Source organism: Chiroxiphia lanceolata, chromosome 29 (genome assembly GCF_009829145.1).
Source record: "Chiroxiphia lanceolata isolate bChiLan1 chromosome 29, bChiLan1.pri, whole genome shotgun sequence".
Taxonomy (NCBI): Eukaryota; Metazoa; Chordata; class Aves; order Passeriformes; family Pipridae; genus Chiroxiphia; species Chiroxiphia lanceolata.
Genome location: NC_045665.1, coordinates 688226 through 711902, shown reverse-complemented (window position 1 = coordinate 711902; position 23677 = coordinate 688226). Strand labels below are relative to the sequence as shown.

At 57.2% G+C, this 23677-nt stretch overlaps 2 protein-coding genes across 2 annotated transcripts; one reads left to right on the top strand and one right to left on the bottom strand.

Moving 5' to 3' along the window:
• The first annotated feature begins 4044 nt into the window (after positions 1 to 4044).
• On the top strand, positions 4045 to 9187 carry LOC116799795 (methanethiol oxidase-like). The gene is made up of 10 exons (XM_032713172.1): positions 4045 to 4070; positions 5060 to 5245; positions 5757 to 5877; positions 5969 to 6151; positions 6398 to 6576; positions 6703 to 6781; positions 7252 to 7373; positions 7469 to 7561; positions 8075 to 8193; positions 8882 to 9187. Exons 2-10 carry the CDS (start codon positions 5078 to 5080, stop codon positions 9042 to 9044), a joined length of 1227 nt encoding a protein of 408 aa, XP_032569063.1. The 5' UTR covers positions 4045 to 4070; positions 5060 to 5077; the 3' UTR covers positions 9045 to 9187.
• Positions 9188 to 10877: 1690 nt separating this feature from the next.
• LOC116799793 (methanethiol oxidase-like) lies at positions 10878 to 22158 on the bottom strand. The gene is made up of 12 exons (XM_032713170.1): positions 21929 to 22158; positions 20305 to 20358; positions 19023 to 19135; positions 17531 to 17716; positions 16805 to 16925; positions 14730 to 14912; positions 14455 to 14633; positions 13021 to 13099; positions 12484 to 12605; positions 12224 to 12316; positions 11349 to 11467; positions 10878 to 11254 (listed from the first exon to the last, which is right to left on the bottom strand). Exons 1-12 carry the CDS (start codon positions 21930 to 21932, stop codon positions 11092 to 11094), a joined length of 1416 nt encoding a protein of 471 aa, XP_032569061.1. The 5' UTR covers positions 21933 to 22158; the 3' UTR covers positions 10878 to 11091.
• Between the last annotated feature and the right edge of the window lie 1519 nt (positions 22159 to 23677).

Genomic DNA, 23677 nt, shown 5'->3' with positions numbered 1-23677 from the left:
GCAAGGACAGGGATAAATCCCCAGAATCCTTTCTCTCCCAACCTGAGGGATGAGTGTCACCCCCTCGGGGTGGGAAGGGGCCATCCCACGGTTTGGAGACGTGTCAGGGAGGAAAAGGAAGTTTCATTTTTTCCTGATTCTGTTGTGGTGGGTTGGACAACAAAGGTCTGAGCTCCGAAGCTGTGCAGGCTTGAGGCAGCATTCGCCTGGGAAGAGATGGGATCCGGAGCTTTTGGAATGGGATAGGATGAAAAGGATTGGATTTTGCCTTTGGATTACCCCTCGGTGCTTGTGCAGCGACTCAGTGGTCACTCAAAATGCAAGTCCTGGAAAAGGAGACCCTTGAGGGGCTGGAACCTGCTCCTGGGGGAGGTGGAACCTGCTCTTTCCCAGGTGCTGGACCCCCAGGACAGGCTGTCCTGGTAGAGCCAAGCTCTGCTGAGCTGGGCCCGGGTGCCCCTGGTTGCATCAGCCAGGCCATTCCCAAATTCCCAAATTACAGCCTGTGCTTCCCTATCAGGGCTGAGGAGCCGCTGGGGCCGAGGGCAGGAGTGGCCAGTGGGGCTGGGCCGTGGCCAGAGCAGGCCCTGCTGGGCTGTCCCTGTCCCTGTCCCTGTCCCTGTCCCTGGTCCTGTCCCTGTCCCTGTCCCTGTCCCTGTCCCTGCCCGTGGCTGCTCCCCAGGGAGCTCCCCGTGGTTTGGGAGCTGCCCAGGGGCTGGGGATTGGGCTGGTGTTCCCCAAGTGCCCAGCTGGGGCTGCTGAGCCTGCTCTTATCTGCCGGGATCAGCTTGACTCAGGAATTCTCCACCCCGGGCGGGCTGGGGGAGATGCCGGAGATGTCACCCAAAGTGGGCTGAGCAGCCCTGGCTCTTAATGAGGCCGCTAATGAAGGCCTTAATGAGCAGGTGTGCGGGGCCACAGGCAGGTGGGGACAGCAGGAGCAGCACGGAGGCAGCGGCCCAGCCCCCGGGACGTGCCCAGGGGGGCCCAAAGCCAGGCTGGCACCAGCACTGGCACCTCTGGGGGAGCCCAGCACCAGCTCCCGCCCTGGGGAGCCAGGGAAGGGTTTCCCTCTGGCCACGGGCTCCCAGGGCAGGCTGGGCCAGGGGAAGGAGTCCCTGGCATGGCAGGGCTGGCACTGACTGGGCTTTACTGTCCCTTCCAAGCCAAAGCCTTCCAGGATTCCCTGGGCTGGAGAGGGAGACGCTTCCTTGGCTCCCCCGGGCAGGGGTTGCCCTGGTTGCCAGCCCGGCAGTGGTTTGGTGGGAAGGGAATGCAGGCTCTGGTGGGTGGCAGGGACACCTTCCCCTGGCCTTGGGCACTGCCAGGGCTGGGGCAGCCCCGGCCTGTCCGGGGTCCTGGGCAGTTGCCGGGCAAGGTTCCTGTGGTGGGCTGTGCCCGGCCCGGGGGGACACTGAGCTCAGCCCAGCGGGTCCCTGAGCCATGGAAAGGCCTCCAGAGGGGCCTCCCTGCTGTGTCTGAGCTGGAAGGAGGATCCAACGTCTTCCCCCGGGGTTGCTCTTCCCAGATCTGCAGTTCTTGCCCAGCCCAGCAGGCTTTGAGCCCCCTCTTCCCAGGATTTGCCCTTTTCCATCCCTGGGATTGCTGAATCCCTTCTGCTGCCCTTGGGTGGCCCTGGATGTGCCTGGACACCCCGCTGTCCATGGCCTGGTGGGCTGGGAGCGTCCGTGTGGGGCTGGGGCTGGTCCCTGTGCCCCCTTTGCCCCTGGTTTTGTGCCCCAGGGCCCCGAGTGGTGCCAAGGGCAGCCCTTTGGGTGTGCAGGAGGGCCCGGGGAGGGCTGGGCTGCTGCCCTGTGCCCCTGGGCCACGTGCCAGGGGCTGCTGTGGCAGCAGAGGCAGGGCTGGCAGCCCAGGGCAGGGGGCTGAGCTGTGCCCTCCCTGCCGGTGGTGGGACCTGCCCAGGGCTCTCTAATGGCCCCCTGGGATGTTCCTGCATTCCTGGGCAGCAATTAGCTGGGCCTGGGATGTGCCCACTGATTGGGGAGCTCTTCCCCGAGATCTGATGCACGTTCCAGGGCCCTGAGTGTTCCTTCCTGCTGGAATTGGGCAGCTGGTGGCAGCCAGGCTGCAGGGGCCTCAGGAGGGGGGGCCACTTCTGCCACCCCCGGGCCCTTGAAGGGGTCTGTGCCCTTCCTGGAGGTTCTGGGGCCAGTTGAGCCCGGTTTGGGGTCCCCCAACCCCCCGGTGCCAGCCCTGGGCCGGGGGTGTGGCTGGGGCAGAGCTGGGCACAGAGAGCAGGGGCTGCCCCGGCCCTGCTGAGCCCCCCAGACCCCCCAGGCTCCACTTTTCCCCAGCTGGGCCGACTTTCCCCCGGGGCAACGCGAGCCTGGGAGGCAGAGCCGTGCCCTGACCCTGGGCAGGGGCCCGGGTTGTGTTTCCCGAGGCTCCCACTCCCCCCGGCTGCTTCCCAGCCCTCTGGATGCACCAAAGGGCGCTGCCCGAGCCCGTCCCCGTGTCCCGGAGCTCCCAAAGCCCCGTCTGTGGGCAGAGGCCCCTCCGGAGCTGCCCCGAGGGAGCCCCGGGAGCCCCCGGAGCCTTCGAAGCCCCGGGGGGAGTTGTGGGTGCAGAGCCCAGCGGTGCCCTCGGGGGGCTCGGCGTGCCCGGATCCCGCAGGGCTGATCCCGGGGCTGATCCCGGCGGGCTGCGCATCCCGCGGGTCGGGATCTGGGGGGGCAGGAGGGAGGGAGGGAGAAGCCGTTCCCGGGAGGGGGGGAAAAACCGCCGGGATGAGATGCGGGAGGTTCGTGTGCGGGGCAAAGACCTGCCGGGGCAGCAGATCTGGCCCCAGATGGGGCGTGGGGAGGCGGAAAGAAGCGGCGGGGCTGGTGCGGCCCCTCCCAAGCGCTGGGCAGCCCCGGCCCCTCCCTTGGCGGCTTCCCCGCTGCCCCCGGCCCGGGCCGGGGATATAAATCCCCCCGCAGCTCCCTGCCCGGCACAAGCCGCTCCAGCGGGAGAAGCAGCTGCAGCTCCAGCCCCGGCCCCTCTGCCGCCAGCACAGGCACCCCCAGGCTCCAGCCATGGGTAAGAGACCCCCCTGCAGCCCCCCCGGGCGGCTCCGGCCCCGTCTGGGGGCTGCCCGATCCCCCCCTGGCCCGGGGGGCTGTGGCCCTGCAGGGAGGGGAAGGGGGCACCGAGGGGCACGGGGGGCTGTGCCCCTGCAGGGAGGGGAAGGGGGCACCGAGCCTCGGCCCTCGGGGTAGGCGCTGCCCAAGGTGGGGCTTCCCTTTGGCCTCGGGAGCCCCTCCCCCGGGGCCGGGGCATCCTCGGGGCATCCTCGGGGCATCCTCGGGGCATCCGGGATCCAAGGGAAGGTGCCAGGCCGGCCCTTCCATTCAGCCCCGGCTCTGGGACAGCTCCGTGCCCGTCCCTGCAGCGGGGAGGGCTCGGGGAGGGCTCGGAGGGGGCGGGAGGGGACCGGGAGCGGGGCCCGGCCCGGGGATGTCCCCGCCGGCCCCGCAGGGAGGAGGATCCGTGTCCCGGGGCTGGGCCGTGTCCCGGCGGTGCCCGGGGCCAGCCGGGCTGCGGGAAGGTGGCCGGGGTGGGCAGAGGAGCCTGGGCAGAGGAGCCCCCGGAGGCGCGGGCCCAGCCCAGGCTCCCGTTCTCTGCTCTCCCCCCAGACCGATGCAGAGCTCAGTGCTACGAGTACCCCACGTGCTGCCCCGACGTGGCCAAAGGCGAGTCCCGGGCAGGGGGTGGCGAGGGGGCCCTGGGGGAGGATTTGGTGTCTCTGGGACCGCCGGCAGCCCCTTCCCCAGGGGGGGAAACTCTGGGACCCCTTGGCCGTGCTCCCGCCTCTGGGGCAGCCCCGGGGCCGGGGAGGGGTCGGGGGAGGGTCCGGAACATCAGTTGGGGGCCGGCTGGGAGCTTTTGCTGCAGCTCTCGCTGTCCTCTCTGACAGCCCTGGGGGTGTGTTTAAAGCCGAGTTTTGTGTGCCAGCCCCTCGGGAGGAGGTTGCCTACGTGACCTGCACCTACAGATCCACCTGCATCGACCAACCTGATTTCCTGGCCACCGTGGACCTCAACCCCAGGTCTCCCTGCTATGGCCAGGTACCTCTTCCTCTCTGCTCTTGCCGGGTTGGTGACTTGCTGCTGGTTCTTCTGCTTCAAAGGCCTCCAGAGTCGGGACATTCCCTCTGCTGTGCTGGGGAAAAGCAGGTTTCTCCACGGCCCCTCTGCCCCTGCCTTGCACTTCCTCATCCTGCATCTGCCTCATCCTGCTTCTTGACCCCTGGCAGGAGTCACCTGGGAAACTTCTTGTGAGCTCTGTCCTGACTCCTTTCCCCTCTCTGGTGTCCTGCACCAGCCAGGGGTGTTTTCTGCTCACAATCCCACCTTCCTGCTCTCTTCCCACTCTCCCTTGTGCTCCTGGCTCGTCTCCATCTCGGTGTTGGCTCTGAGTCACTTCCCAACTCCCTTCCAGAGGATCCTGGCGTGGTTCTGAGCCCTGGAGCACGAGCTGGGGATCACCTGGCAGGAGGGGAACGTGGGGGTGTCCCAGGGGGTTCGGGTGTCCTGGGGCAGATTCCAGCAGGTTTCTCTCGTGCTGAGATGTCAGGGGTGTTCCCTCGTGCTGCCCTGTGCCCATCCCAGCTGGCACACGGGCATTTCCCTGCCCCTGGAGGCTGCCAAGGCACAGTCACACATCCAGGGTGCAGGGATCACCCGAGCAGCCCACGGCTACAAGTGCCCAGAAGGAAAAGTCCCTCCCAAGGCAGAACAGGCTCCTGAACCATGTCAGAGCATTTTAAGCTCCCTCCTCGGGAGGAGTTTGCAGAGCAAAGCCCCAGCTCTGTCAGGAGGAGGAACATCCCTCCTGGCCGGGAGCGTTCTCCTGGATTGCAGTGGAAGGGGCTGAGCAGTGCTGGGAATAACCCCCCTGTGGCAGAGCAGTGCCCAGGGCAGGGAGCAGCGTTGTCCCCCCGGCTGTGCCCGGGCAGTGGCAGCCCCCGGCCAGGGAGGCCCCCGAGAGCCCCCGGCCCTGGCAGCAGCAGGGTGGGCGCGGTGCCTCCCCCCTAACTCCGCCTTGGCCGCCGCAGGTGATCCACCGGCTGCCCATGCCCAACCTCAAGGACGAGCTGCACTGCTCGGGGTGGAGCTCTGGCTGCGGCTGCTTTGACAATGGCCCCGCGAGGAGGAACAAGCTGGTGCTGCCCTGTCTGATTTCCTCCCGCATTTACGTGGTGGATGTGGGCTCCCAGTGCCGGGCCCCCAAGCTGTGCAAGGTATGGCCGGGGGGACGCCAGCCCGCTGGCAGGGACTTGGCAAGTGGGGCTTCTGGGGCGCTGCCCGGGCACCGAGGGCTCTCTGCTCAGCTTCTCTCGCAGCCTGGCCTGGCAGAGCTGGCACGGTTTTCCTCTGGGCTCTGTCCTTGCCGCTCCCAGGAGGGCTCCCCCCGTCCTTGGGGGGGCAGCTTTGTGCCCCCGGGGAAGCCCTGGGAGTCCCCAGCACCCCCTGCCTGCCCCCCAAAGAGTGGGGGGTCCCGGCGGCTGCTCTGAGCTGGGAGTTGCTGCAGGGGCAGCTCAGGGGCTTGTGTGCCCTCGCCGGGGAGGAGCAGCCCCAGGCAGGGGGGCTGTGGGAGGGAGAACTCCGGGAGCAGCAGGGATGGCAGGAGCCTGGGATGGCCAAGGGTTGGACTGGAGGCCCTGGCGGGGGTTTGCCAAGGCCGAGGACCCCGCGGGGGTGCGGGAGGAGCGGAGCAGTCGGGGCTGAAGGGGGGGTGTGTGGCTTTGGCAGACGATCGAGCCGGTGGACGTGTTCTGGAAGTGCAACAAGGGCTACCTGGCCGTGACCCACAGCCTGCCCAACGGGGACGTGCTCATCGCCAACACGGGAGACCCCGCGGGCAACGGCAAAGGTACCTTGTCCCGGCCCCCTTCCCAAAGCCGCGCTTCCCGCCGGGAAAAGCGGAGCGCGGAGGGATCCCAACCCCCCCCGGTGTGTCCCAGGTGGCTTCGTGGTGCTGGACGGGGAGAGCCTGGAGCTGAAGGGCAACTGGGAGAACGAGTGCGAAGCCCCCCCGACGGGCTACGACTTCTGGCTGCAGCCGCGGCACAACGTGCTGGTCAGCTCTGCCGGGGCGGTGCCCAGACGGGCGGGACGGGGCTTCAACCCCGACGATCTGAAGAAAGGTGCGGGGGGCACGGGGCGGGCGGGGCCGGGGCGGCGCTCCCCGAGGCCCGGGGGGCGCGGGGGGCACGCGGGGCGGGCGCGTTTCCCCCGCGGGGCCCCTTTTCCCTGGGGGGACGCGCGGCCTCTCCCGCGGCTCCCGCGGCGTTTTCCCGCCGTCCCCGCCCGCGGGGAGCGTTTTGGGGAGGGCTGGGGGGGCCTCGGGCCGCCCCCCCGCCCCGTGCTGAGCCCCCTTGGCCGCCCCTCAGGGGTCTTCGGGCGCCGCCTGAACGTGTGGAACTTGTCGTGCCGCAGCCTCACCCAGTGCTTCGACCTGGGCGAGGACTCGCTGCCCCTGAGCGTGAGATTCCTGCACAACCCCGACGCCGCCGAGGGCTACGTGGCCTGTGCCCTCAGCGGGGTCACCTACCGCTTCTACAAGTGCGAGGTGGGCACGGGGGTGAGGAGGGGGCTGTGCACAGGGACGGGGGGTGGGCTGGGCCCGGGCTGGGGGACACAGGGGAGCCCCCGGGCCGAGCACTGGGGGGGCTCAGGGGGCTGTGTCTGTGTGCAGAGAGACAACTGGGCCGTGGAGGAGGTGATTCGCATCCCGCCCAAGGAGGTGTCGGGCTGGATCATGCCCAAGATGCCAGGTTGGTGTGACCCCCTCGGGGCCTTCCTTCTCCCTGCCACAGCCCTGGGCAGTGCGGGTTGGCAAAGCCTGGCTGAGCCCCAAGCCTGGCAAAGCCTGGCTGAGCCCAAGGCCTGGCTGAGCCCCAAGCCTGGCTGAACCCCAAGCCTGGCAAAACCTGGCTTAGCCCAAAGCCTGGCTGAGCCCAAGGCCTGGCTGAGCCCCAAGCCTGGCTGAGCCCCAAGCCTGGCAAAACCTGGCTTAGCCCAAGGCCTGGCTGAGCCCAAAGCCTGGCTGAACCCCAAAGCCTGGCTGAGCCCAAGGCCTGGCTGAGTCCCAAAGCCTGGCTGAGCCCAAAGCCTGGCTGAGCCCAAAGCCTGGCTGAACCCCAAAGCCTGGCTGAGCCCAAGGCCTGGCTGAGCCCAAGGCCTGGCTGAGCCCCAGCCCCGTGCCCTGTGCTGGTGCTGTCCCTGAGCCGTGTCCCTGTCGCAGCCTTCACCGTGGACCTGCTCATCTCCCCGGACGACAGGTTCCTGTACCTCAGCAACTGGATCCACGGGGACATCCGGCAGTACGAGCTCTCCAAGAACTGCAAGCCCCGGCTGGTGGGGCAGGTGAGGGGGGGCACGGGGGGCCGGGGGGGTGGGGACACACCGGGGACACGCCAGGGACATGCCAGGGACACGTGTGTGCCACTGCCCCCCTGCAGGTGTTCGTGGGGGGCAGCATCCTGCGAGGGGGCCCCGTGACCGTGTGTAGGGACGAGGAGCTCAAGTGCCAACCCGAGCCCCTGGTGATCAAGGTGAGTGCTGGAGACTTAGCAGGGGAGGCACCGCTCTGCTCTGAGCCTCATCTGCTCCTCATCTGCTCCTCATCTGCTCCTGCTCCTGCCCTGCTCCTTCTCTGCTACTTCTCCTGGTCTGCTTCTGCTCCTTCTCTGCTCCTGCTCCTCATCTGCTCCTTCTTCTGCTCCTGATCTGCTCCTTCTCTTTCTCCTTCTCTTTCTCCTTCTCTTTCTCCTTCTGTGCTCCTTCTCTGCTCCTGCTCCTTCTCTTTCTCCTGATCTGCTCCTGCTCTGCTCCTTTTCTTCTTCCTGTTCAGCTCTTTCTCCTGCTCTGTTCCTTCTCTTTCTCCTGTCCTGCTCCTTTTCTGCCCCTGCCCTGTTCCTTTTCTTCCCCCTGATCTGCTCTGTTCCTCCTCCTGTTCAGCTCCTTCTCCTTTTCCTCCTCCTGTTCTTTTCCTTCTCCTGCTCCTTCTCCTGCCCCTGCCCTGCCCCAGTCCCTCCCCAGCCCCAGTAACTCCCAGTTCCCCCCAGTGCAAGCGGATTTACGGTGGCCCCAGCAAGCTGCAGCTGAGCCTGGACGGGCGCCGGCTCTACGTCACCAACTCCTTCTACAGCACGTGGGACAAGCAGTTCTACCCCACCATGGTCAGGTGGGCAAACGGGGGGGCAAAAGGGGCTCCTGGGCACGGGGGGGGGGCTCTTCAGGGCCAGGGGGGACAGGGGGGCACAGAGGGGCAGTGGGAGAGGGGCGGTGCCCCCCGGGCTCTGGGGGGCCGGGGCTGTGCCAGAGCATCTCCCGGGATCCCACAGAGCTTGGGATGGAGCCGAGCACACTGGGATCTCCGGCCCGGGGCGGTGCCAGCCTGGCCTGGCATGTCCTGTCTGGGGCATCTGCGGCCCGGGGCACATCCTGCCCGGCGCTGGGCTCGTGTCTGGGCGGGATTGAGGGCTGGGAGTGGAGCTGAGCCTCGGCTCCTGGTCCCGGAGCCGTTCCCTGGAGCCTCTGGGTGTGCGGAGCAGCCCCGGGGCGGGATGGGCTGTGCCCAGAGCCGTGCCCAGGGCCGTGCCCAGAGCCGTGCCCAGAGCTACCCCCAGAGCCGTGCCCAGGGCCGTGCCCAGAGCTGTGCTCAGAGTTGCCCCCAGAGCTGTACCCAGAGCTGTGCCCAGAGCTGCCCCTCGTACCCAGAGCTGCCCCTCGTACCGAGAGCTGTGCCCAGAACTGCCCCCAGAGCTGTGCCCAGAGCTGTGCCCAGAGCTGCCCCTCGTGCCCAGAGCTGAGCCCAGAGCTGCCCCTCGTGCCCAGAGCTGTGCCCAGAGCTGCCCCTCGTGCCCCCGCAGGGAGGGCTCCGTGATGCTGCAGATCGACGTGGACACGGAGAAGGGAGGCCTGGCCGTCAACAAGAACTTCCTGGTGGATTTTGGCAAGGAGCCCAACGGGCCCTGCCTGGCCCACGACATTCGCTTCGCCGGCGGCGATGCCACCTCCGAGATCCTGCCCTAGGAGTGAGCCCGGGCCGGCTCCGCCCTTCCCTCCCTTCCCTCCCCCTGCAGTGCCCCTGCTGGGAAAGGGCGGTGGCTGATGGGCTTTGGGATCCTGGTGATGGGCTTTGGGGTCCTGGGTGAGGGGCTTTGGGGTCCTGGGTGAGGGGCTTTGGGGTCCCGGTGATGGGCTTTGGGATCCCGGTGATGGGCTTTGGGATCCCGGTGATGGGCTTTGGGATCCCGGTGATGGGCTTTGGGGTCCTGAGTGAGGGGCTTTGGGGTCCTGGGTGAGGGGCTTTGGGGTCCCCGTTCCTCACTCCGCTCCCGATTCCCCCTCCTGAGCTCAGGGAGCTCGAATTCCCCCCGGCCTTGTGCGGCCAAACCAGTCTGGACACACGATCTCAGTTCCCATTCCCGGCTGGCCAGGGCGGGACCAGCCTGGGGCAGGATCCAGGAGTGATCCCGGGGCAGGATCCAGGAGCAATCCTGGGGCAGAATCCAAGCTCCATCCTGGGCAGGCTCCAGGCTCCATCCCAAGCAGGATCCAGATTCCAGGCTCCATCCCGGGCACATTCCAGGCTCCATCCCGGGCACATTCCAGGCTCCATCCCAGGCAGATTCCAGGCTCCATCCCAGGTAGATTCCAGGCTCCATCCCGGGTAGATTCCAGGCTCCATCCCCTCGCTGGCTCCGTGCAGGGGGTGCAGCCCCAGCCCCGGGGCAGGTCCCAGCAGTGCCACACTCCTGTCCCAGCCCTGCCCTGCTGTTCCCAGATCCCCGGGGGCCCTGGGAAGGGGCTCAGCTCCCCGGGAGGCTCCCGAGCTCCTGGGCACCAAGGGCAGTGCCCGGTTCCACCCAGTTCCCCCCTCCGGCCGGGCCCTTCCCAAGGGGTTTGCCCTCCTGGCTCCCGTCCCAGCGGCTCCTGTCCCAGCTGCAGGAGCTGCCAGGGCTGGCTTGGGAAGAGGGGCCCGTTTGCTGACACTGGTTTGCTCTTGTCCTGCTTTCAACGCCAATAAAACCCTTGGTTGCATCAGCTGGGCCTTCTCGTGTCTCCTTTCCCGTGGAGGGCAGGGAAAACAAGCCCCAGCAGGGGTTTGGGAGAAGATCAGCCTTGGGAAAACCCCTAAGACAGGAGGACCCTGGTTGGGCAGGGCCCCTGTTTGTCCTCCTGCAAGCTTCTGGCAGGAATTGCCTTTGCTTGGTTCTTTTTCTGGTGTGGATTCTCCCAGCCCGTCGTTTTTATGGGATTTCTCTCCCTTTGATGTAATTTAACAGGTTTGGGAGCCAGCCCAGGGCAATCCCTTGTGTTTGGGAAGTGGTTGCCTCGCTCCTGGATGTCAGGATGTTGCTTCCAGCTTGACTAGATCCCATGGACAGCCCAGTCTGAACATGCTCAAGGCACAGCAAATTTGGGGTTTTTACTCCAAGTTCTCCTCCCACACTTTATGTGTTGGCAAACTGACCTCAGTCCCTTGGGAATTCTCAGTTCTCCTTCACTCAGTGTTTCCCAAAATCCAGAGTGGACTGTGGGAGTTGCAGACCTTCCTCCTGCTCTTCAGGTGCTGCAGGGACACCAAATCCTTGTCAGGAGGAGGTGGAATCCTTGTCAGGTAGTTTGTGGTCTGGGGGAAAAAGCAGGACCTGAAATTCCTGGTGGAGGAAGTCCTTGGAGCAGTTCTGATGGAGAAGGTGCAGCCTGCCCTCCCCTGGCCATGGGCAGAGCAGGTGCCTTTTCCAAGGGCAGGCTCACAGTTCCATCAGAATGCCCCCCAAAAAAAAGACACAAATTTGTCAGACAAATGACAGTGACCTCACAGCTGTGGCCTTTGAGACACAAAATGCCAAAATGCCAGAAACACCAAAAAAAAATGCCCCTCCCCCTGAGCTGAAGGGTGATTTTATTGCTGATTTTTTTATGGCATCGGTGCACGGACACAGGAATGAGATGAGAGCTCAGAAAGAGAAACCCGAATTCAGACAAAGTCCCAGGTGCCCTGATCCTCCTGGTGATAAAGGGAAGGTTTGGGAGGCTCTGGGAAGGGGCTAAAGCAGCCCCAGGAGGATGGTCACAGCCAGATGTCCGAGGTGCAGTCCCCCCCCGGGTACCGCATCTCGTGGGCCAGCGCCGGCCCGTCCGGCTCCTTCCCAAAATCCACCAGGAAGTTTGGATTCACCGCCAGCCCCCCTCTCTCGGTGTCCACGTCGACCTGCAGCATGACAGAGCCCTCCCTGCAAAAGGCACGAGGAAACAGGCGGTGGGAGAAGGGGCTGTGTGGTTAATTGCCTGGTTAATTGGTTAATAACTGAGCCCAGGGGCCCTTACCGGAGCAGGTCGGGGTAGAACTGTTTGTCCCAGGCGCTGTACAGGGAGCTGGTGACGTACAACCTCTTCCCATCCAAGCTCAGCTGCAGCATCTGAGGCCCACCTGGAACCTTCTTGCCCTGAAATTTGGGGAGAACGAGGTGCTCAAGCCAAGCTGAACGAAGGAAATGTGGCCACAAGGAGAAAGGAAACAGCCCTGCTCGGAGAGATCCGAAATTCCCGAGGCAGGAATGTCAAATCCACGGCTTCGGGGAGGGAACAGTTTTTATTGGGAGTCTTTTTCCTTCTTAACAGCAGCCTTGGAGTCATTCCAGGTGAGTTCCACTTAATTCACACAATTAACCAGGTAAAAAGTTAAGGGTGAAGGATGTGGAGCTTCCCGGAGTTGTTTTCATAAAATCACGGAATTATTAAGGTTGGAAAAGCCCTCTGAGATCACCAAGTCCAGCTGCTCCCCCAGCACCACCAAACCACGTGCCCAGGTGCCACATCCACACGTTTCCCAAACAATTCTAGGGGTGGTGATCCCACCACTGCCCAGCTTTGGTGGCCAACAGGTTTTAATCAAGAGCAACTTCAGTTCTCCCACACCCTGAGACCTCCCTCAGTGGGAACAATGTCAGGCCAAGGGCTGAACTCCATGGCCTTTAGAGGCCTTTGCCAACCTTAAGGATTCCATTTTAAGCTGAGAAGGGAAGATTTAGGTTGGATATCAGGGAGAAATTCTTCCCTGTGAGGGTGGTGAGGCCCTGGCACAGACGTGCCCAGACGTGGCACCCGCCCGGGCCATCAAGGTGTAATTACCTTTAAATATTGTAATTACCTTTAAATATTGGGCATCTTCCAATGGATTAGGATCAGTTGGGAACACTGACCTGGATGACAAATGGCTCTGGCTGACACTGCAGCTCCTTGTCCTCCAGCACAGTCACAGGGCCCCCCCTGGCAATGCTGCCCCCCAGGAAGACCTGTGGGCAGGGAAGGGGGGAGAACAGGCAGAGAACAGGCAGAGAACAGGCAGAGAACAGGCAGAGAATGGGGCTAAAGCAAACTGGGGCGTTTCTCCTCTTGGAAAAAGGAGGACACCCCTCCTGAGCTGACTCCCAGGGGTGGCAGGGGGGTTTTTTTCCCTCACCTGCCCCACGAGCCGGGGCCGCCGGCGGTCGGAGATCTCGTACTGCCGCACGTCCCCGTGCAGCCAGTTGCTGAAGTACAGGAACCTGTCGTCCAGGGAGATCAGGATGTCGGTGATGAGACCTGCAGGGGGGAATTCCAGAGCTGAGCCAGCAGGATCAACACCAAAGCAGCCCCAGTCCTGCCCTCTGTCAAAGCTCTGCTCGCAGAACCTCAGACTCACGAGAGCAGGAGGGTCACAACCCACCCTGGAAGCCCAGGGCCTGCTCCAAGGAGGTTCAGGCTCTACCAGCATTCCCAGGATATATTCCTGGACGCCCTCAGGTCTAAACTCCCAAGGATTCTTCTGGAGAAAGTGACCTCAAGCATTGGAGCAGCGTGGGAGCAGAGCGCAACCTCATCCGATCACCTCTGATCCCCCTCCCACAAATTTGGTCTTTTTTTGCCATTTAAGGACAAAATTAGGCCAAAAGCTGCTCTGGATCAGGGAACTGATGAGGAGAACACCCCATTTCTTTCCCAACATGGTCCTACTAACCAGGCATGTCTGGGAGGAGCCATCCTTGCACCTTCTTGCTGGGCACTTCGATCACCTTCTCCGCTGCCCAGTCCCCGTTCTGCAGGAGGGAACACGGAATTCTTATCTAAGGAGTCACTAAATTGTGGAATATCCTCAGTTGGAAGGGGCCCATGAGGGTCCTCAAAGTCCAGCTCCTGATGGTTGCTTTGCTGAGCTCCAGAGGGCTCAGCTGGGCTTGGCAGAGGGAATGTAGAGGCTGTGGGAATGCAGAGGCTCCCCCAGTCCAACCCCTTCCGGGATCCCATCCCTGGTGATCCCATCCCTGGGGGAATGCAGAGGCTCCCCCAACCCAACCCCTTTCCAGGATCCCATCCCTGGTGATCCCATCCCTCTGGGAATGCAGAGGCTCCCCCAACCCAACCCCTCCCAGGATCCCATCCCTCTGGGAATGCAGAGGCTCCCCCAACCCAACCCCTTTCCAGGATCCCATCCCTGGTGATCCCATCCCTGGGGGAATGCAGAGGCTCCCCCAACCCAACCCAAGATCCCATCCCTGGGGATCCCATCCCTATGGGAATGCAGAGGCTCCCCCAACCCAACCCCTTTCCAAGATCCAATCCCTGTGGGATGCAGAGGCTCCCCCAACCCAACCCAACCCAACCCAACCCAACCCAACCTAACCCAACCCAACCCAACCCAACCCCTCCCAGGATCCCATCCCTGGTGATCCCATCCCTATGGGAATGCAGAGGCTCCCCCAACCCAACCCAACCCCTTCCAGGATCCCATCCCTGTGGGATGCAGAGGCTCCCCCAACCCAACCCCTCCCAGGATCCCATCCCTGGTGATCCCATCCCTGTGGGAATGCAGAGGCTCCCCCAACCCAACCCAACCCTTTCCAGGATCCCATCCCTGTGGGATGCACAGGTTCCCTGATCCCATCCCTGTGGGAATGCAGAGGCTCCCTGATCCCATCCCTGTGGGAATGCAGAGGCTCTCCCAACCCAACCCCTTCCAGGCTCCCATCCCTATGGGATGCAGAGGCTCCCTGATCCCATCCCTATGGGATGCAGAGGCTCCCTGATCCCATCCCTGTGGGATGCAGAGGCTCCCTGATCCCATCCCTATGGGATGTAGAGGCTCCCTGATCCCATCCCTGTGGGATGCAGAGGCTCCCTGATCCCATCCCTGTGGGATGCAGAGGCTCCCTGATCCCATCCCTGTGGGATGCAGAGGCTCCCTGATCCCATCCCTGTGGAATGCAGAGGCTCCCTGATCCCATCCCTGTGGGATGCAGAGGCTCCCTGATCCCATCCCTGTGGGATGCAGAGGCTCCCTGATCCCATCCCTGTGGGATGCAGAGGCTCCCTGATCCCATCCCTGTGGGATGCAGAGGCTCCCTGATCCCATCCCTGTGGGATGCAGAGCTCCCCCAGCTCGGGGCACACCCACCTGTGTCCTGTGGAAGCGATGCACGGCCCCGCTCAGGGCACAGCCCACGAACCCCTCGCCCGCCGCCGGCTCGTGCAGGAACCGGATTTCCAGAGGGATGGAGCCCTTCCCTAAATCCAGGGCCTGGAGCAGCCTGTGGGTGCTCCAGTCCCACACGTTGATGTGGCGCCCGTAGAGCCCTGAGGGGACCCAGCGGGGCAGGAATGAGCACAGGAAATGTTCATTTAACGGAGGATTCGAAGGAATAATTTTATTTTTGAGGGGTTTTTCCTCACCTTTCTCCACATCAGCGGGGTCGAATCCATCCCTCAGGGCCTTTGGGACTCCCCACTCCGTGCTCAGCAGGACGTTGTGCCGGGGTTGGTACCAGAAGTCGTAGCCCAGGGAAGGGACCTTTTCCCCCTTTTCCCAGTTTCCTTTCACCTCGAAGGTCTCCCCGTCCAGCAGGATGAAGCTCCCTGGCACAAAACCCCAAAAATTATTGTGGGGAGACACTCACAAAGCTTTGGAGAGGAGAAATAATACAGGAATATTTAAATAGCTGTTTTCTAATGTGCAACCCTGCACTGGAAGAATATTTCATGATCCTGGTTTTGCTTTTTGTCCTTATTTTGTGATTCTGGTTTTGCTTTTTGTCCTCTAAGGAATATTTGTGATTCTGGTTTGGTTTTGTCCTCTAAGGAATATTTTGTGATTCTGGTTTTGCTTTTTGTCCTTCAAGGAATATTTTGTGATTCTGGTTTTGCTTTTTGTCCTTATTTTGTGATTCTGGTTTTGCTTTTGTCCTCTAAGGAATATTTTGTGATTCTGGTTTGGTTTTGTCCTCTAAGGAATGTTTTGTGATTCTGGTTTTGCTTTTCTCCTTTAAGGAATATTTTTATGATTCTGGCTTTGCTTTTTGTCCTTCAAGGAATATTTTGTGATTCTGGTTTTGCTCTTGTGGCCTAAAGCAAACAAACCCTGGGTTTTTAAAGGCTTTTATCACATGACAACGAATTTTTTCAAGGTCCAGTTTGCTCTGTTTCTGCTGAAATCATCCCAATAAATCCATCAGCCCTCTCAGGGGACATTCCAACATCTCAGAGAAGATCCTGGAGGAGTCACCTCTGGTTTTCTTGGATTGCCACCAGCATCCTTGAATTCTGATAATTCCTACTCAATCCTGATAAATCCTACTCCCAATAATCACCTACTCAAGGACATGTTTGCCTCTGATCCAGTAGGAAAAACCCCTGGGAAAAGGAGGAGGATTCCCTTCCTCCCATCTGAACCATATTTCTCCTAATTCCTCCCAGCTTTCAGGTGGAAAAAGTAACAACATTTACGGGCAAGAATCCTCCTGAAGTTTTAAAATAAGAAATGCAACCTGGAACAAGTTGAAAAGTGTATTTAGGGGTGGATAAATGGTGTCTGGGATTGTTCTGGGCTCTTAAAATAAAGATTTAAATAAAGTTCTGCGTTTGCAGCCTGGGCTTGGGGAGAAGGATCCAGGAATCTTTTCCTGGAGCAAGGAGGGCCAGGAATCTTTCCCTGGAGCAAGGAGGGCCAGGAATTCTTTCCCTGGAGCAAGGAGGGCCAGGAATTCTTTCCCTGGAGCAAGGAGAGACAGGAATCTTTTCCCTGGAGCAAGGAGGGCCAGGAATCCTTTCCTGGAGCAAGGAGAGACAGGAATCTTTTCCTGGAGCAAGGAGGGCCAGGAATCTTTCCCTGGAGCAAGGAGGGCCAGGAATCCTTTCCTGGAGCAAGGAGAGCCAGGAATCTTTCCCTGGAGCAAGGAGAGACAGGAATCCTTTCCTGGAGCAAGGAGGGCCAGGAATCTTTCCCTGGAGTAAGGAGGGCCAGGAATTCTTTCCCTGGAGCAAGGAGAGACAGGAATTCTTTCCCTGGAGCAAGGAGGGCCAGGAATCCTTTCCCTGGAGCCAGGAGAGCCAGGAATCTTTCCCTGGAGCAAGGAGGGCCAGGAATTCTTTCCCTAGAGCAAGGAGGGTCAGGAATTCTTTCCCTGGAGCAAGGAGGGCCAGGAATCTTTCCCTGGAGCAAGGAGAGCCAGGAATCCTTTCCTGGAGCCAGGAGAGCCAGGAATCTTTCCCTGGAGCAAGGAGGGCCAGGAATCCTTTCCCTGGAGCAAGGAGAGCCAGGAATCTTTCCCTGGAGCAAGGAGGGCCAGGAATCCTTTCCTGGAGCAAGGAGGGCCAGGAATTCTTTCCCTGGAGCAAGGAAGGCCAGGAATCCTTTCCTGGAGCAAGGAGAGCCAGGAATCTTTCCCTGGAGCAAGGAGAGCCAGGAATCTCTCCCTGGAGCAAGGAGGGCCAGGAATTCTTTCCCTGGAGCCAGAGGAGGGGCTGAGCACCTTTGCCATTGCCAGCAGGGTCTCCCAGGCAGCTGATGAGGATGTCCCCCGAGCCCAGGCAGTGGGAGGTGTGAGGATTGGCCGCGTTCCCCTTCCCGAACAATTCCGTCGGCTCCACCACCTGGAATGGGGATGCACAGACAGGAAAACCCAAATCATTCCACGTGGGAAAACCTGGGAATTCAGATCCAAACCTCTCTTTGCCAGGTGTGTGTCTCTGCCAAACGAAGCCTGTGGCAGCAGAAGGTTTATTTTGGGGAAATTTCAATCGATTCCACGAACAAGAGACGTAAAGAAATGTTCATTTTGACATATTTAATTTAAAATGTTTCAAGTGTTTCCTTAATTTTTGCTGTTCAAAAAAGCACATGTTTAGGAACCAAGGGTTTCAAATCAAAGAGGGGGCGTCCCTTCTGGGTTTGATCATGGAAAATCCAACAGAAATTTGAATTTAGCCCTGGAAAACACAGTCAGCCAAACGCAGTCAAAAACAACAACTGCGACTGAAATATTGCAGAGGCAGGTTGGGAACTTTTAAAATTAATTTAAAATTAATTTACTTGTGGTTTCTTTGGGACAATGGTTTAGTGGGGAGTTTACCAATAAAAGCTGCCACGAGTTCCTAATTAATGCCTGGCAGAGGTTTCCATGAATGTTCTGGAAGTTGGAATCCTTGGAGTCTCTTGGGCATAAAAAAAAAAAGAGAAATAAAAATATGATGTGAACCTTGTGGAGCCTGGGAGCCCTGGGGTCTGTTCCCACATCCACCACGTAGATCCTGGAGGAGATGAGGGCTGGAAGGATGAGGAGATTCCTGCTTTTCCTGGGGTCCCCAAAGCAGCTGCTGCAGGCGTTCCAGCCGGAATGGTGCAGCTCATCCTGCAGGTTGGGCATGGGCAGGCGATGGATCACCTGGAAAACAGGGAAAACGGGGAGATCAGGGCTCCAGAGCCAGGGGGGGTCACAGGGAAAACAGGGAAAGCCTGGAAATCAGGGCTCCAAAGCCAGCCTGCTTCGAGGGATCACCTGGAAATCAGGGAAATCCTGGAAATCAAGGAAATCAGAGAAATCAGGGAGATCAGGGCTCCAAAGCCAGCCTGCTTCCATGGATCACCTAGAAATCAGGGAAAGCCTGGAAATGAGGGAAATCCTGGAAATCAGGGCTTCAAACCCAGACTGCTTGGATGGATCACCTGGAAATCAGGGAAATCCTGGAAATCAGGGAAAGCCTGGAAATGAGGGCTCCAAACCCAGCCTGCTTCCATGGATCACCTGGAAATCAGGGAAATCCTGGAAATCAGGGAAATCCTGGAAATCAGGGAAATCCTGGAAATCAGGGCTCCAAACCCAGCCTGCTTGGATGGATCACCTGGAAATGAGGGAAATCCTGGAAATCCTGGCTCCAAAGCCAGCCTGCTTCAAGGGATCACCTGGAAATCCTGGAAATCAGGGCTCCAAAGCCAGCCTGCTTCAATGGATGACCTGGAAATGAGGGAAAGCCTGGAAATGAAGGGAAGCCTGGAAATCAGGGAAATCCTGGAAATCAGGGAAATCCTGGAAATCAGGGCTCCAAAGCCAGCCTGCTTCCATGGATCACCTGGAAATCAGAGACATCCTGGAAACGAGGGAAATCCTGGAAACGAGGGAAAGCCTGGAAATGAGGGAAAGCCTGGAAATGAGGGAAAGCCTGGAAATGAGGGAAAGCCTGGAAATGAGGGAAAGCCTGGAAATGAGGGAAAGCCTGGAAATCAGGGCTCCAAAGCCAGCCTGCTTCCATGGATCACCTGGAAATCCTGGAAATCCTGGCAATCCTGGCTCCAAACCCAGCTTTGGGGTTTTTTTCCCCCAGGCAAAGCAAAGGGTCTCAGTGGGAAGGAAATAGGTCCTTGTGCCCGGGGGTGAGGCACAAAAGGAGGAGGAAAGGGCTCTTTGTCAGTCAGGAATCTTTGCTGCTGTGAAATCCAGGGATTTAGGTTCTAATTCCTGAGGTTGGGATATCCCACAGCTGGCACATCCCAAGGAGCTCTCAAACCTTCCAGGGCTGAATGTGTAAATGTCACACAAAAAAAAAAAAAAAGAGAAATATTAAAAACGCCCCAGAAGGGCCTGGAGAAAAAAGGAGAAATGTTAATTTTGGGGTAAGAAAATGTAAAGCAGAGGGTTTTTGTGGCTTTCCCAGGAATCTGGGAAGCCAAATATTCCCCCCCCCAGCAGGTACCTGGCAGTAGTGGGGGGATTTGGGGTCCACATCCACCGTGGCCAGGTAGTCAGGTTTTTGGATGCCCGTGTTCCTGTAGATGCAGGGCAGGTAGAGCAGCTCCTCCCGGGGGCCTGGGGGACAAAGAGGCACCAAAAAATGTCATTTTTACCAAAAAAAACCTGGGGTGACATTGGAAGGAACTCGAGGATTTCACCTGTCTGGGAGTCAGGAGTCTTCCCAGGAGGTAAAGGTGAGTGTTGCCTTTGCTTTTTCTTTTTTATAAGGAGGCCTTTGTATTTTATATATTTTATATATTTTATGTATTTTATATGTTTTATATATTTCACATACTTTATGTATTTCATATATTTTATCTATTTTATGTATTTTATGTTTTATATATTTTATATGTTTTATATATTTTATATATTTCACATACTTTATGTATTTCAGCTGTATTTCATATTCATACTTTATATATTTCATATATTTTATATATTTTATGTATTTTATATGTTTTATATGTTTTATATATTTTATATGTTTTATATATTTTATATGTTTTATATATTTCATATATTTTACATATTTCACATACTTTATATATTTCATATACTTTATATATTTCATATATTTAATATATTTTATATATTTTTTACGTTTTATATATTTTATATGTTTTATATATTTCATATACTTTATATATTTTATATATTTTATATATTTCATATAGTTTATATATTTAATATATTTTATATACTTTATATATTTTATATGTTATATATTTTATATGTTTCATATACTTTATATATTTCATATATTTTATATATTTCATACATTTTATATATTTTATGTTTTATATATTTCATATGTTTTATATATTTCATATATTTTATATATTTTATATATTTTTTATGTTTTATATATTCATATACTTTATATGTTTTATATATTTTGTATGTTCTATATGTTTTATATATTTTATATGTTTTATATATTTCATATACTTTATATATTTCATATACTTTATATATTTCATATATTTTATATATTTTATTTTTTGTTTTATATACTTTATATATTTCACATACTTTATATATTTCATATGTTTTATATATTTTACATATTTCTCATACTTTATATATTTCACATTATATATTCCACATGCTTTATATATTTCATATACTTTCTATATTCCACACCTGCCACTCTGGGAGGCATCCACCTCGTCTCCCCCTAATTCCCAAATAATTCCACTGCTGCTGGCCTGGATTTTCAGGGAAGCTGTCCCAGAACTTGCCTTTCATGGCATCCAGAGGACTTGGATATCCTGGTCCACAGGCTCCACATTTTGCTGATTGGGGAGAGAGAGAAAATTCCAATTATTTCAACATCTCCAAGAGGGGTTTGCATGGGGAGGGGGAGGAATTTTAACTCCAGGTTTTTTAATTGTTGTTCCAGCTCCTGGAAATATCCACGAGGTGATGCTCCCATCCTCAGGAAAAATGGGAAGTTTGGGGCCTTCAAGGAGTTCAGCCCCCCCTTTCCAAAGCACTTTTGTCTGTGCCAGAGGTCTGGGATGTGGGAAAAGGGTGGGGAATATTTCAGGGAGCTGCCAGGGGAGTGAGGAGACAGAATTCCCAACGGGAACAACCCAGGTGGTTATTCCTGGAAAGCCTCTGGGCTTTCCCTGCACAGAAATGCTGGAGAAGTGATTTTTTTTTCCGGGATTCAGAGCCTGGAAAAGGAGGGATCGACCAGAAGGAACCTTCTCTCCGTGAAAAGCTCAGTTCCCTGGCTCTGCTCTCCCACCAGGGATTCCATCCTCATTCCCACTTCTCCACCATGGAGTTGGGAAGTGGAAGTGCAGCAGCTGTTTCTCCACAGCTTCTCCTCCTGGGAAGTCCTGGAATTCTGGAGGGAGCCCAGGGGAGGCCACGGAGCCGCTCCAAGGGCTGGAGCTGCTCCTGCTCTGGAGCCAGGTGGGATCTGGGAATGTCCAGCCTGGAGAAGGGAAGGCTCTGGACAGACCTCAGGAGGGCTGGACAGGGATCTGGGATGGACAGGACACAGGGAATGCCTTCCCACTGCCAGAGGGGAGATTGGGAAGGAATTCTTCCCTGCAAGGGTGGCCAGGGAATTTGGTTTTCCAGGGAATTTGTGGCTGCCTCATCCCTGGAAGTGTCCAAGGCCAGGTTGGAGCAACCTGGGCTAGAGGAAGGTGTCCCTGCCCTGGAATGGGATGGGCTTTAATGTCCTTCCCACCCAAAACAAAACTCAGGCTAAAAAATCAAACTCAAGAGTTAGAAACAAAAGGAAAATACTGATTTTTTTTATTTTTTATGATGGAATATTTATATTTTGGTGCTTTGCTAAGCACCGACATTCCCACCAGGATACACTGAGCCAGAACCGTTGGGGTTTTTAACCTAATCGATGGTTTTTTTACCTAATCGATGGTTTTTAACCTGGGCAGAATCACCTGATTTTTACCCAACCCTTTTGCAGCCCCAGGGTAACAGAATTCCTGGCAAACCGCACAAAGTTTCACAATCAAGGGTCCAAACTCTTCTGTCCCTCCCTCTTATTTCCTGTCCCCGGAGCCAAGAATGGAAACCGGGGGGGTCTGTCCTTAAAAATACATATAAAATAGAAGCAAAAAAGGTCAATTCAGGTCCTCCCTCCCCCAACAATCTCCCTCAGCGTCTCGTGCCCGCGAGCAGCGAGCGTTTATTTAGGTTTTAAACCTAAAAGAGACACTTAATTAGAGCCCCGAAGGCGTTCGGGGGTGGGATCAAAGCTCCTCCTTCCAAACCTTCGATGAAAAACGAAGGGGAAAGGCTGAACCACCCCCACCCCCCCGACCCCTCCCGAGCCCAAATCCCGGCGGGATCCGGGCTTGGATCCCGGGCTGGAGCTCTTACCCATGTTGGAGAGGTTGGGAACGGGAAGTTCGGGTGCCCGGAGAGGGGTTTTTGTGGAGCCGGGAGGGTTCCGAAGGGGCGGGCGGGCCCGGGGGAGCTGCCGAGGGGAGGATCCAGCGCGGGCGGAGCTCGGGAAGGACAAAATTCCAACCGGGAGTCCCCTCGGGAAGAGCGGAGGGAACTTCTCTCCCCCGCCGCCGCCGCGCTTTCCACCTGCGCCTCCTCCTGTCCCGCGTTTTCCTGGGAATTTCGCGGCTTTCGGGAAGCGGTTCTGCTCAAAAAAAAAATCGGGATTTTAGGCAACGGTTCGAGTTCTGCAACAGTAACACACCGAGGCGGCTCCGGCAAAGAAAACTCGCCCGCTGGAAAAAACCCACAAACAACCGGGAATTCCCTCCCGGAGAAGATCCTTTCAAGTTCGGGAGCTGCCCCCAGGGCTGGAAAATCTGGATTTCGCTCTTGATTCCAGCTGAGCTGTCCCTGATGAGAATCACTCTGCTGTTTCCCGCTGAGGTTTTTCCAAGGAATGCACTTTGGTTTTCCCCGGGCGATGTCACCTCTCTCACTTCCAAAAGAATTCTCCGGGAGAGGAATCCCACTTTTCACACCCCTGTCCCACTTCCCTGCCTTTTGTAGAAACTCCAGGAAGAGGAGAAAACACCAATGGGATCGTCCTTTTGTTATCAAAGAGATTTAAAGTTATTATTGGTGGTTTTTAGCAAGAGAACCACGTGCATTTATAATTTTTGGGGGGGGTTTCCCCCCCTCCTCGGGCACAGCTCCAACGATTCCCAAAGCCTTTATTGCATCCAGGATTTGGGAATTAATCCCATCCCCGAGATTCCTTTATCAGAGGAGAATCCTTTTATCAGCACCTTGGCATTCCTCCTCCCCAGGGAGGCAATTAGAATGCAAAAGTCTATTTATAGCAGCACAACAAGAGTGTGGAGGAGGCCAAACCCACTCGTTTTTTGGCCCCAGTTTTTTCCCCTGGCATCCAAAATCCAAATTATTCCTGGAGATAAAATCTGAGCTGGCTCAGAGCAACCTGCCTGGATCCTTGTTGACACAGAAAACCTTCCCTGCAAGTCTCACCACTCTGATTTTTAGTTCATTAAGTGCTGCACAGGATGGAGAATTTGGGTTTATCCCCCCCCCAAAAAAAAAGCAGGTCTGGAAGCACAGGATCCACAACACCCATCCCACCCCAAATTCCACTGCATTTCCTGAGCAGTGGGAACAAATCCAGGCTTTAAGCCCAGGATTTCAAGTGTTCTTCATTTCAAGCTCATCCTCACCTGCTTTGATGGATTCTGTGTCAGATCTCGGATTCAGACCCTTCCAGGGTGGATACAATGAGAAAAATCTCGATTTTCAATCTTTAAATTCCACACTGGAGCTGCCAACAATGACAGTCAGTCTTTCACCTACAGGCAGAATGGAAAAATGTCCAGTTTAACTCATGTCCTGGAGTTGATATTGGCATAAAATAGGGAAATATTGGGTCCCTCCTCTCTGTTAGACTCATCTTTTTGTACAAAAACACCCTGAAAAGAATGAATTGTGATCTTGAAACGACTCAGACCCTTCCACTGCTCCCAGATTTTCATTGTGGCCACAGAACAGATCCAAAAAACTTCTCTCCTCCCTCTCTGAACATCCCAACCCAGGAACAAAAACCTGAGTGTCACAGTGAAAACCAGCCCAGCAAAGAGCTCCCCGTGGTGGGGACAGACCCGTGGGTTTGGT